Source organism: Caloenas nicobarica, chromosome 2, assembly GCF_036013445.1.
Source record: "Caloenas nicobarica isolate bCalNic1 chromosome 2, bCalNic1.hap1, whole genome shotgun sequence".
Classification (NCBI taxonomy): Eukaryota; Metazoa; Chordata; class Aves; order Columbiformes; family Columbidae; genus Caloenas; species Caloenas nicobarica.
The window spans coordinates 75,228,195-75,242,213 of record NC_088246.1 but is presented as its reverse complement, the minus strand read 5'-3'; the positions used below and the strand labels follow the sequence as shown (position 1 = coordinate 75,242,213).

At 46.4% G+C, this 14,019-nt stretch overlaps 2 protein-coding genes across 8 annotated transcripts in view; one reads left to right on the top strand and one right to left on the bottom strand.

Moving 5' to 3' along the window:
• Window positions 1–7,547, bottom strand: part of LYRM4 (LYR motif containing 4) — a 93,716-nt gene extending 86,169 nt beyond the window's left edge. For 2 of the 4 annotated variants that reach the window (XR_010605842.1, XM_065629859.1), the window contains exon 1: window positions 7,380–7,547. Coding sequence is in view for 2 of the 4 variants with exons in the window: in XM_065629859.1 (XP_065485931.1) it covers window positions 7,380–7,465 (86 nt within the window). In the remaining 2 variants the exon portion in view is untranslated. The remainder of the gene's footprint in view (window positions 1–7,379) is intronic. The other 2 variants (XR_010605841.1, XM_065629860.1) reach the window with 2 other exon arrangements.
• FARS2 (phenylalanyl-tRNA synthetase 2, mitochondrial) overlaps window positions 7,547–14,019 on the top strand; it is a 264,495-nt gene continuing 258,022 nt past the window's right edge. For all 4 annotated transcript variants that reach the window (XM_065629858.1, XM_065629854.1, XM_065629856.1 and 1 more), the window contains exon 1: window positions 7,547–7,630. The gene's annotated coding sequence lies outside the window, so the exon portion shown is untranslated. The remainder of the gene's footprint in view (window positions 7,631–14,019) is intronic.

The following is a 14,019-nucleotide window of genomic DNA, read 5'->3' as shown; positions in this document are numbered from 1 at the left end:
TTAAAAATTTTATTTGGTGTGAAATATGTTGTCGAAGAGTTGCTAGCAGAATCTTAAAAGCTTTACATCTCCTTGAAGAACAGGTCATTAGGCAAGTGTGGGTCAACTCAACCTACACTTGTGCAAAAATCCAGCCACTCTCATGACCGCTCTGAACTGGCGCGTGTGTCTATCTTACTGTTCTCACAGCCTGCTCCTTCCCCTGTCTGACGAACCATTGAGACAGGCACCACGCAGAAGAGGGCAGCCCAAACTGAAATGGAAGTAACCACTTCCTCATAGAATGTCCCAAGTTGGAAGGGACCCACAGGGATCATCGACTCCAACTCCTGTCCCTGCACAGGACAACCCCACAGTTCACACCATGTGTCTGAGGGGCTTGTCCAGTCTCTTCTTGAACACTGTCAGGCTTGGGGCCGTGACACCTCCCTGGGGAGCCTGTTCCAGTGTCCACCACCCTCTAGGGGAAAAACCTTTTCCTCATGTCCAACCTAAACCTCCCCTGGCACATCTTCCTGCCATTCCCTCGGGTTCTGTCTTTGGCCACTAAAGAGCTCAGTGCCTGCCCCTCCTCCCCTTGTGAGGCAGCTGCAGCCCCATGAGGTCTCCCCTCAGTCTCCTCTTCTCCAGGCTGAACAAACCCAGTGACTTTAGCCACTCCTCATATGGCTTCCCCTCCAAACCCTTCACCAACTTCGTATCCCTCTTCTGGACACTCTCCAGTAGCTTTACATGCTTTTTATCCTGTGTTGCCCAGAACTGCACACAGTGCTCCAGGTGAGGCCGCACCAGTGCAGAGCAGAGCAGGACAATCACCTCCCTGCCCGGCTGGCCGTGCTGGGCTTGATGCACCCAGGACACGGGTGGCCCTCTTGGCTGCCAGGGCACTGTTGGCTCATGTTCAACTTGCCGTTGACCAGAACCCCCACATCCCTCTCTGCAGAGCTGCTCTCCAGCACCTCATCCCCCAGTCTATATGTGCATCCAGGGTTGCCGTGTCTCAGGTACAAAATCCAGCACTTGCCCTTATTGAACTTCATGCGGTTGGTGATTGCCCAGTTCTCCAATTTGTCCAGATCCCTCTGCAGGGCCTCTCTGCCCTCAAGAGCGTACTTCTGGATATCCTCTTTCCCACTGTTGCAGCAGCAGGAGAAGCCACCTTCTGAGCAGCTCCCATCCTCTGCATGGGCTCATTTGTCCTGGCCAGAAGCCTTTCCTGAAATCCAAGAGCACAACACAACCCCCTTCATCCCACAGCCCATGAGCAGAAAATCCTTGCAGCCTGCCAAGTGGACCTACATGATCAGCTCTTAGCAGCCCTCTTTCTCGAAGGAATGGCCTATAGGCTAGACTGACATGCAAAGCAACACGAGAAGTTAGTCTATTAAATGGAAAACACAAAATTTCCTCTAAGGACAATGATTTTACCTCATATAATCTCTCATACAAGTTCTAAATCAGGTACGCTGGAAGAGAACCCACTAAAGTTCTAGATATTGAGTTAAGTTGCAAAAGGTAGGGAAGATTCTAGATCCTATTTGTAAGAACAGAGTCAAGAAACAACCACAATATACTGATTGTGCATGCATGCTCCACTAAAAGTCCATTTCATTCCAAATGACACAAGGTATTAAAGGGCTAGAGACAGCACCTGTGCCCAGCTGCCACAGAGGAAGAAAATAAAGGTTGCACTCATTTTCAAGCAACTCTGACACTACAGACAGCAATAAAATCAGCTTGGAAGAAAAACATAAACATCTGGAATACAGATAAAAACAGAGAAGGCAGAAAGCTGAAGCAGGATTTAATGCAGACATTAAATTATTTTTCATGTTGCTTCCTAAAAAATAAAGAACTGGAATTCCATGTGGGAAATGACAGTATGAACAATTGTTGTGCGGGGTTTTTTTGTTTAATATCTGGTGTTAAATTTGTTTTCAAAGTATCCTATAGCAGTTTCACATCTTTCTCCAGAGGGCAGTATCTAAGAATCTTGCCATTAAGCATGCAGAAAAATTAAAATAACAAAGTGTATGCCAATATTCTGCTATGTCCCAGTTCTTTACCTTAGCCTAAAAAGTTGATCATCACACTCACTATTTGAGCAAGGCTTTAATTTGGGTAGCAGTTAGGAAGAAGTCTCAAAATGGAAAAGACTGGTATTAGTGGAATAGCAGCAGAAACATTGAGAAATGCTGAAATCCTAAACCAGACTCCTTGTCCAAATATTGAAGGATGGCTCTTTGTTTATTTTTGTGTTACGATCAATCTTTACATAACAGCAGTTGGCATCTGACATAGTTCCTTCTTCCACTTCCCAATTTGCAAAAAGCAGACTAAATCTTGCATACACAGCAATGACCATCAGCTGAAATATTTTCTTTAACACAGATCAGCTCATTTTTTACGTGTACCTGTAAGAGTTACCACCTCTACACATACAGAATACCTGGCCATCCATGCCAAATTTAATGACACTGACTATGAACAGGAGACTTTTCTTTTTTTTCAGATCCATCTGGACTTATGGGAGCAGTGACTCACTGCCACAAAGAAAAAAAATATGTAAGCATTTTATTTCAATGGTTATCATTGTTCTTCATTCTGTTTTCACGCACGCAGAAGACCTCAAACTGCAAAAACGTAAGTTCTAGTGTTAAAACTCCATCTCACCAAACTTTTACATTAAATTCAGATATTAAGCTTAGTGCAAGACCACAGGAATCACAGACTTTTTTGTCCAGAAGAACAGCTTTAATGCTAAAAGTCTAAACGTACCTTAAGAACATGCTTTGCCCTGTATAGTGGAATCCCTGAATTTTTACTTCCTAAACTTTCATTCAAAATAAAAAAGCCACATTTATCGTAAGCACCTTGAGATTTTTTAAATGAAGATTTTTCTATATGTTGCTAAAATCTTTCAGAGAAAGACTACATCAAAATCTGTATGAAGTTTAACAAAGACAAATGCAAGTCCCTGTACCTGGAGGACATAAACAAGGAGCCCAGTGCAGGCTGGAATCTGCATGTTTGGGAAGCCACCTTGCTAAAAGAGACCTGGGGGTCTTGCTGGACAACAAGCTGAGCAGGAGTCAGAAGAGCCTTGCTGCAGCAATGAAGTCGGATCCTGGACTGCATCTGCAGGGGCATTACTAGCAGAGACGTGATCATCCCACTCTGCTCAGCGCTTGTCAGGCTGCACCTGGAGTGCTGTTACCAGTTCTGGTCCCCATGATTCAAGAAAGATGTGGACAAACTGGAGAGGTTCAAAGGGGGGCAACAAAGATGACCTAAGGGCTGGAGAACCTGCCCTATGCGGAAAGACTGAAGGAGTTGGGTCTCTTCTACCTGGAGAAGTCTCAGCAGGGACCTCATCACAGCATTCCAGTACTTAAAGCGTTACAAAGAAGAGGCTACAAAGAGAAAAAAGGCTACAAAGAAGACAGAGGCTCTCTCTTCACAAGGAGCCACATGGGGAGGACAAGGGGCAATGGGTACCAGTTGCACTGGGAGAGGTTTCATCCGGACATAAGAAATACATTTTTTACAGTGAGATCAATCAATCACCGGAACAACATCCCCAGGACAGGGTAGATTCCCAGTCACTGGAGGTTTTCAAGATGCGACTAGAGAGGGTGCTCGATAATCTCATCTAGGCTCCCTTTCCCATGAAAGGTTGGACCAGATGATCTTTGGACGTCCTTTGCAACCTGGACTGTTCTATGTCTCCCTGAAATTAGATCAACAACTATGTTGTTTAAAGCAGGAAAAGCAGGTGGAACTGAAAAAAACAGTATAACTTATTTTGCTCAGTTTTGTTCTTAGGTTAGCAGAGATTTGCAAAAATCAGATTTACTAGTTCTAAAATCTTGAAGGACATGCCTCAGATGAAACTGCATGCATTCAGTTAATGTGTTTCCAATGCAAAACCTGTTTTAACAAATTTGCTTCCTTGATTCTTCTATATTCTGGGCAGTTTCATTAATTAATCAAATAATATTGCACATTCTAATAGAAAAATCAAATTCCATTAAAATGTCATTTACATAGACAAAAAAAATATATCTATAAATAAAAATGCAACATCCACCAGTTAAGATAGAGCATAATGGATAATTGAAATAAATATACAATAAATCAAGAAATACCTTAAAAAAGTAAGGAAATTATTTGCAGAAAAATTCCAACAGGAAGACTGAAAGCTTCTGACATTGCTCTTAACTACAAGAAATCAAAGAATTAGGAAAGACATCAGATGGAAGCATGTCACGTGATGGTCCCCAAACTTTTAGCCAGGGTTAGTATCTTTATAGGCCAAGGGAGGCTGAGGATCAGAAAATCATAGTGTCGCTTAGCTAGAATCTCTGGAGCTTATCCAAGCTGACCTCCCACTTGAAGTAAGACTACCCGCAACAAGGTCAAGTCGGTCATGGTGCTGTTCAGTTAAACGTGTCATGAAAACCTTCAAAAATGCAGATGTCAAAAATCTCTCAGGAAGATCTGTTCTAGTCCTGCACTACCCTTCCAGAGAAAACCTTCTTCCACTAGATTCCTGTGCATTTTGATCACTGAGCTTCAGTCATGTTAAACAAACAAGAAACTCTAAAGTTCAGATTATCCTCATTTGCAACCAGATGTGTTTTAACAGCTTTCACAAGTTTATAAATGCTTTTGTTTTCTGTACCAAAAAGAGACACCAGGCCATTACTTAGATTACAAATGAAACTCTATTTAGAAATTATTTCTTAAATCAATTTAGTTGAGACTGTAATCTGACACCTTATAAACTGTCAGAGGATCCACCTTTTGTCAACCAAACAGAAGAAAATAGTACACTTATTAAGAACCACCTTTTTGGACTCAAAATCTAACATCTTCCCTCTTTGCATATTTTCCTCCAGTACAAATCACTCTTCCTTCCTCAGACTGTTTGCACGGGTAATAGGGCAGAAGGGCAGACATTAAATTACTTATAGTCTACTAAATTCTCTCTCCCTGCTGTTAAAAGCTGGTCTACACATCTGGGCCTCCAGACACTCCATAAGTTTATTGCAGGACTCTAGAGACACTCCTGTGTGTTGTTATTCTGAAGACTGTCAGTGGTGACTTAAGTTACTTTAAGACATGAACATTATTCTTCACAGTTAGGGCACTAAAAGTTCTTTATGATGGTAAAAGAAAATTTGGTACTACCAGATGACCTATAGAATGTATTTACTAGGTAAGTCACAAAACAAAAATATTGAATTTTCCATCACAATCTATATGTACACATTTAAGAGAAAAAGCACAGCAAGCAAGTAAGGAGACAATAACCAACTGATCACACTCCAGACACACACTTACAAATATGCATTGTTTGCAAAAATAAAATATTCTGAAATTCTCTAACTGAAACCCCGAATCAATAAGATTAATCTTTAATACTTTCTACTTTGCTACAAGTTGGTTCTTTACAAAGTCACTAGGTTTGATCCAGGGTATTAGCATATCGCATTACAGCTGCCCTGAGGACACAGCAGGACTGCTTATCTTGGCACAGAAGAAGCCAGCGGGGTGTCCATTTTAGCTATGGGTGTGGCATAAACACCAAGGCAGAATTGTTGTTGTGGTCCCAGCAGATCTGTACATATCATATCTGCTTATCACTTTTTGCTAGAAACTGCTATTACTTTTAGTGCTCACAAATGTCTATACACCACATGATTTTATACAGTTCCTGATTTTATGGTATCTAAGGACAGACCCATCAAAAGCTGAGATCTTTCCTTTAAGGTATGGTGTCAAAAAATCAGATATCCAAGGTAAACACATTCTTATGATTTCTATCCTTTGAAATTTGCCAGTATAAAGACACTAAAAGAAATTGAATGAAAAGTGTTATACATTGTGTTAAGCAGAAAACTCACTGGTGCACCTACTATCGTGTGGTAGTTAGTCTTGCTTTTGAGCTGCATGCCAAAACTTCCATATGGCCAAGACCTCCCAGGTCCATGCTTCATTTCTGGGGGACCTGGGGATGGGCTCTAGGTATGGTTTATAGAGAAGAGATGACAACCATTTCCCATGTCCCCTGTGCTACATCAGCAAGGGGCTGGGCAGAGAGGGGTCCACATGTGGTCTGTGAGGCTGGTGCAACCTTGGTGAGGTGGTGCTGGCTTGCTTCCTCCCACGGTTGTGGGTTCAGCTTCCTCACTGATCCCCTCCCAGCACAAAGCCGTTGCTGAAAACATGCTGTGGCCCAGATGGGTGCAACCGTTCGCCAACTGCACATCTCACACGCCTTAAGCCTTCTCCATTACACACAATCCTTTTTTTGTTAGCCAGAATGACGGCAAGCTGAGATACTCAGAACAGCAGAGAGCAGAGGGAAGCCTTGATAGAAGGGGAACTGAAGAAACAGGAGGGGAACACGAAGCACAGACACACTGCTGCATGGAGTTAGCAATGAGGGTTTATTAGGTCCAGCTCAGTTTCAGCCCCACGGTCTTCTTTCTCAGGGCACTCCCTTGCACATGAGGTTTGAGGAATACTTATGTCTTGAAGAGTGCAGAGCTCACCATGGTTATGCAAGTTCAAAGGCTTCTGTTCCCAATTCTTGCCAGGCTGGAGATGATTCACAGCAAGGGTAGCTTATGCGTCTCTGTCCGGGGTCCAACTAAGCGGTAAAGTGGATAAACTACCAGTGGGTAATACAATTCTGCCAGAGCTGGCGGGGAGCACCCCCTGCGAACGCAGCAGATAGCTAAAGGAGACCAGGCCTACGCCTGTAGCACGTTTGCAGGCATACCCTTTGCCAAAAAAACGGTGCGTGTGTTTCACCACCAGTGAGAGAAGGCAGCCAGCCACACAGTGCGGCATCCTGTGCGGCGGGACGCGTGAACCCTGCTCCCCATCGCACACGGGGCCCTGAGCTTGGGCACAGCGCACCGTGCCAGGGTTGGGCAGGGAAGCCGACCTCCCGCGACATAACCGTGGCCGGCCCCGGCTCCCCCCACCAGCAGAAGGACAGCACCCAGACCAGACATGAGCTTCTTCAGGCTGCGTCAGTCTCTGTCCTGTCCTTTCCTACCACATAGATGGCCTGTAACCTGGTGCATTTGAGGCAGCCCGGGCCAGGCACAGGGACTGGCGGCTGCCGCTCCCCTGCACCCCAGGCCGGGCACACCGCCGCGGCCGGGCCCGCTGCCGCTGCTCCCCGGGCTCCCCGCAGGTCACAGCTCCCCCGCGCCTGCCAAAAATGAGCCCCTCAGGCGGCCCCTTCCCAGCCCGAAACAACGCCGGCATGCCGGCATTGCCTCATCCCCACCGTGCCCGTCACCCCCACGCCTCCGCGGGGAGAAGCGAGGCCAGTGCCCCTGCCCGGGCCGGGCTCGCACCTGTAGTTGTAGCTGCTGAAACGCTGGCTCTCCCGCAGCAGGGCCCGGTACAGCCGCAGCACCTGGGCCCGGCTGGACGCTGCCATGTTGCCGGCACCAGGCGGGTCCTTCCACAGCGAGGCCCCTTTCCCCGCCCGCGGCGCCCGGGGCCGCGCCGGCCCCCGGAGCCGCCTCGCGCCGGCCTCTCTGCGCGCCTCCGCGGCGGGCAGGCAGGGGCGGAGGCAGCCGCGGCGGGAGCGCACGGCCGGGCGGTGAGTGGCGGCTCGGTGAGGCAGCGGCGGCGGCGGCTCGGCCCGGGCCCAGGGCGAGGCCGCTGCCTGAGGGCTCTTCGCCAGCTGAGGCAGCCCCGAGGGCGGCGGGAGCTTTTCCGTGCGGAGGGCTCGGGCCGGGTCGGGGCTCCGGTGTTTGGTGGCTCCGCCGCGGTGTTACTGCTCAAGCCCCGGCCTGTCCTGAAGCGCTGCCGCCGCTTCCCCGCGAGGGCTCCTGCCGGCCTCGGTCGGTGCGGCAGCGAACGGCCCAAGCGCGGGCTGAGCGGGGGAGGTGGGGAAGGCCCAAGCGGTGGGGAAAGGAAAACCAGTGTTCGAATAAACTGGTCGGTGACAGCAGCGCGGTTGTGTGCGCTCATACTTGTGGTGGTGTGTTGCATGGGGAGGTGGGGGCTGGCGGGGTGGGATTGATGCAGGGCCTGGAACGGAGCAACAGGTGATGGGTGTTCGGGGACTGCATGGAAATCGCTGTATAAGTTTGCAGTGAATGTTCACCTGTGTTAACACACCAGGGCCTGGTGTGCTACAGTGGTGTGTGAGTTGTTCTCTCAGGATCCCAAATTGAATTCTGTGATTTAAACTAACTTAATATGAGAGAATGGCAGGAAGATGTGCCAGGGGAGGTTTAGGTTGGACATGAGGAAAAGGTTCTTCCCCCAGAGGGTGGTGGAGCACTGGAACAGGCTCCCCAGGGAGGTGTCACGGCCCCAAGCCTGACAGTGTTCAAGAGGAGACTGGACAAGGCCCTCAGACACATGGTGTGACCTGTGGGGCTGTCCTGTGCAGGGGCAGGAGTCAATGATCCTTGTGGGTCCCTTCCAACTCAGGACATTCTATGATTCTATGAACCTGTGTAGTTATAGTTCAGGTACTGTTTAAGTTAAGCAGTGAGAGAATCTGAAGGATGTTGCCAAGGATTTCCTGCCTCTCTGTCTTTATTTTCAATGGGAAATCTCAATTTACCATTTTTCTCACTTTTCCCACAGTCCTGCGAAATGATTGCGCTGGTTTTATTAGTGCCCTCTTCTAAGGTTCCCCGTTTGTCCAAGTTTTCAGAAAGCGAATGACTGTGTTGAACTTTAGGTGAATTTAACACATAGGCCAACATGTGTTGAAACTGGCCTTGAAGAGGGTGGTACCCAGGCAGGAATTGGTGTACACAGTGCCTATGTATTGTACAGCCCACAGAACAGCAGGCTACCTGAACCGTTTAAAAACTAGGTTCTGCCTGAAGATTTGCTAAATCTTGGCTTTTATTCTTTGCTGCTGTGAGGCTGGGGCTCTTCTGCTTAAGCACTTCTTTTATCATTAATACCTGATCCTTTTGTTGCTGGAAACAGCACCTAGCATTCTCTTCTGCTGAAATTTTTGTCACTCTAGGATAAACTTGACTTCGTAGCTTACGGGTGTGATGCCCCAGCCATATTTAATACTGATTTTTAAATAGTGTCAAGAATATAGTTTATTTATAATCATTACATGGTTCCTACTTTCTCCACAGTATGTTCTGTATATAGTAGATGTTCATAAACATGAATCTGGCAAAAGTGCTTCAATTACTGCTGTTAATTGAACTCTTATTTTATTGTAGATATGGTTTGAGTATTATTATTTGTGTCAGTTATACATCTGATGCAAGTTACAGTTTATTACATAGAACTAAAATAGTTCTATGCTTCTGTGTATAAATTATATAGACATGCATGGAGTTATCTCAAATTTATCTCTGCAAGTATACTATATTTTAGCAGCTCTTTTAGGCTTCTGGAAGCAGAGTTTTTCCATACATAGTAAATTTCTTGGCTATTCTCTTTATCAAAACCAAAGCTACAAATGCAACAGAGGAACTGTTGCATTTTTGTAGAAAAATGCAAGCAGCTGTGACACTGTGATAAACATCATGTGTCTGATGCCTTCCCTTGTAAGTTGCAAAACAATGTGTTTGGGGTTAGCTTTTGGCATTCAGGAAACCTGAACAGGAAAATAAAAAGCAAGGATGCTCTTTAGTTGCCTGTGGGACCTGCCATATTCTCCTTGTAGCCCAAGATGCATTGTTGACACAGATTGCTGTGCCAGAAGTGGATTCTGTCTGAGGTGCTGGTGCCCCCAACCTTGGCAGCTGTCCGTAGCTGAAGTACTAAATGCGTGTTAAACAGAGCTCTTGGTTTGTGTCTGAGGATTTATCATTTGCCTTGAAAGCAGCAGTGGCAACCCTGCCCTTTGGATGGTGGGCTTCAGACAGCTTAAAAGATGCAGTTCCATCATGTACAGACCAAAACCTGTTCAGCAAAGTTATGTGAAATCATTCTGTAGATGTGTGGCAGTTATTCCACTTAATTTTACAATGGCCCTCTTTGTTATTGTGAGAAGCAAAGTTTTGATGCCACAGCCTTCAGCTGTAAAAGCTGAGAGAGTAATTGGGAAGAAAGCAAAACACATTTAGCAAATTTTGTTTACAAGAATAGTATTGATTTAATATTTGTAAAGTAATTATAAGTGATTTTGGAATAGCCTCAGGTGCTAATCCTGTTCCTGAATCTCCCTGAGAGATTTTGTGATTTTTTAAAAAATTATTTCCTTTAGATAGCCAAGTTTTTCTATTAAAGATACATGAAAACCTCATATGTTTATAATAAGCATTAATGCGCAATGTACTATCAAATGCACAGTAAACATACCAAAGGAAAAAGTCTTTCCTCCTGTCTCCCTTTCCTGGTTTAGCCTTTATTACACTCAAGAAAGGAAGAACAGTTTTTAGCAGAAACTTGTAATCTTTGTGCAGTTGGATTGGTGCTGTTGACTGGAAAAGTTAATTATTTTCTTATGTATTTGATTTTTACATTTTATTAGAAGCAATGGATTATGGTCTCTGAAGTCCTGTCATTCTACTGTGACTAGGGTACATGTGTTTCTGCTGGCCTTCTGTGTACACGCACCACTGTAAGCCTGCGGAGAATTTGAAGGACAGGCGCAGCTCAAATGACCACTCTTGTGTCCTGTGACACTGGACACTACTGAGCAGGAAGTAATGATGACTTCAGTAACTACCTCCTCATTCTCTAGGGGGAATCCACACCTGAATTTAATCCAGACACCAAGCCAGGACCAATCAAGACATGGGCAGATGATTTCCATTCCCTCCCTGCCCCCAGCTTCTCTGGTTTAAAATTCAGTGCTGTTTCATTATTGCATTTTAAGGGTGTGCTGGGTCAGCCAAGATAGGGTTAATTTCTTCACTGTTAGGGCAGCGACCCAGAACCAGCCAAAGGGGGTGATATCAGATAAGGTCATGCTCAGTTACAATGGGGCTGGTCAGGGGGCAGGCGCTCTCTTTCTTGCTCTCTGGGAGCAGGAGCGTTGGGGACGCTCTGGATTTTCTCTGGACCATGCATTTTGGTACTACTGTATTTTGGGTGCTAGCTGTGGTTCAGGGCCGGGAAGTGGTTTTGGTGTGAGCTGCGACCTGGATGGTGGGAGAGTTTGGCGTGAGCTGCGCCAAGTGCTGCTTCGGAGGGGCGTGGGCTGCGTGGTGGGGTTGTGCTGTGTGTCCATTGCTTTGTAGGTTCTTTCATTATTGTTGTTCTTACTGTTTGTTTTTCTTTGCTGTTCCCTTAAACTGTTCTTACCCCAACCCACAAGTTTTGCCCTTGTTTTCTGGTTCTTCTCCCCATCCCACCGGGGACGAGGGAGGAGTGAATGAGTGGCACGTGGCTTTACCTGCTGGCCCTGGGGAGGCTGGGGCTAAACTGCGACAGTCCTTTTTGGTGAGCTAGCCAGGAGAAACGAAACGTTGATATAATGACAGAGCTGACCAGAGTGTGTTAAAATATGCATTTACTATATTAATTAAGTGCTCACGATGTTTCTTTGTTCACATGGCTGTTTTATATGGATTCCTACATGCCCTGTGTGTTCCCTGTGGTGCTGTTTATTATATCTGGGAAAAGGGTTAGGTTTATCTTATTGCTGTCCTGTATAATATCAACTTACGAGATTGTGATTTCATATCTTGCATGTCTCTTGTATTTTTATACAATATTGTTGGTTTTTTTCATACCTTGGACACCATCTCTCAGAATTGATTAGTAATCACATCCAGTCTATGAGGAAGATGGAAGAGTGGGAATTTTCCCCTGCTTTTTCACCTCCCTCTCTTCCTTCAGTTTAGGTATAACAGTTTTTGAGCATTTTGAACACCCTGAGAATATTCAAGCTAGCATGCTCTTGTTGCTATGTCTCCTGGATGTGTCTCAGACCATATACAGGGTTACAAAAGAATGTGTTAAGAATATCACCCATGGATTTGCCCTGAGGTTGAATGGTCATGGGTGGAATGGCAGGTGGGAAAACATGGGCAGGTTTCTAGCGAATTTCTCACCTCCAATGGTTTGGAGTTTCACTCCTGAACAACTGCAGGACCCCGATGAGGTGATAGAATATTTAAAAGGAAAATGCTCTGGCCACCCCACAGAAGCACAACTTACTGTACCATGCTGGGCCCTGGCCAAATGCCGCTCAACACCACGCAGTGTCCCCAGGACGAAGAGGGGGTAACAAACCGACAGGAGCTGCGGCTCCTCCCACCCTCATGCCAAACACTGCAGCTGCTCAGACCCCAGCGACAGGCACTGTGGCCACCCAGACCCAGGCTGCAGGTGCTGCATCTGCACCAGAGTACCAACCCATGTCTCTATCAGTTGCCCCTATACAGAAAAAGAAATACGCAAAAAAATCAGGTTGCTTAGTGAGGGAAGATGATGACCCAGCCCCATCGTGAGAACAGGAGGAGGAGGCAGAAGCAGAGATGATCAGCAGATCTCTATCCCCAGGTGAGCTGTGGGATATGCAAAAGGATTTCAATGACCGGGATAGTGAGCACATTGTTGCTTGGCTGCTCTGATGCTGGGATAAACTGGGCTGGTAGCATGGAATTAGAGGGAAGGGAAGACAAGCAGCTGGGATCCCTGTCTAGGGAAGGGGACATCGACAAGGCAATTGTGAAAATGACACAAACCCTCAGCCTCTGGAGGTGACTTCTGTCGGGTGTGAAGGAAAGGTACCCATTCAAGGAAGATGTTACCTGTCACCCAGGCAAGTGGACCACCACGGAGAAAGGTATCCAGTACTTGAGGGAATTAGCTGTGCTGGAGGTACTTTAAAGTGACACCAATAACGAGGATTTACCCACAGATCCCAATGAGATCCAGTGCACACAACTCATGTGGTGGAAGTTGCTGCGGAGTGCTCCATTGTTTGGTGCAAGGTCATTGTCAATAATGTCCTAGAAAGAAGACAAGAAACAAAAGGTGGATGAGTTGGACGTCCAGCTCCGGCAATATGAGGGACGTCTATCCTCCTCCTTGCAGGCCTGTGTTTTGGCTGTGGAGAAACTGCCAGACATGTTGGCTGAAAAATTATCCTGAGAGTTCCAGTGTTTCGAAGACAAGTACGCCTCCCCACCTGTATGGCCTAGGGTCTCAGCTACTCGGAATGAACGTCTCTCTGATCAAGAGAGAGAATATAAAGGGTATACAAAACAGAGCACCCTGTGGTTTTTCTTGCGTGACCATAGAGGAGACATGAGGAGATGGTATGGGAAACTCGCCTCAGTCCTAGAGGCACGGGTACATGAGTTGCGAGGAAAGACAACCACAAGAGAGAATTCTGACAGGAAAAATGCTGCTTCAGTTTCCAGCGGGCAGTTCCCCAGACAGAGTAGAAGAGCTGGTCTTGCTTCTGATCCTCTTGAAGGGGCTTTTGATTCATTCTTAAAAAAAGGAAGCAATGAATACTGTGACCAGGACTAGAGGAGCCCTGCCTCCAGCCAGCTGGAGGAGAGGGGTAACTGGGTTTGTTGGACTGAGTGAATTTGATGGCCTGGAACATCAGACCAACAAGAGTACAAGGCTCTAGTGGACATCGGGGCCCAATGTACTATAATTCCATCGAGCTATGAACGGGCAGAACCCATCAGCATTTCTGGAGTCACTGGAGGATCCTAACAGTTGATTCTATTAGACAGTGAAGTGAGTCTGACTGGAAAGGACTGGCAAAAGCACCCCACTGTGACTGGCCCAGATGTTCCATGCATCCTTGGTGTAGACTGCCTCAAAAAAGGGTATTTTAAGGACCCAAAAGGGTACTGGTGGGCTTTTAGCATAGCAGCTGTGGAGACAGAGGACATTAAACAGCTGTCTGTCTTGTCTGGTCTCTTGGAGGACCCTTCTGTTGTAGGATTGCTGAGGGTGAAAGACCAGGAGGTGCCAGTTGCTGCCACAGCGGTGCACCGGTGGCAATATCGCACTAACCGAGACTCTCTGATTCCCATCCATAAGTTCGTCAACTGGAGAGCCAAGGAGTGATCAGTAAGACTC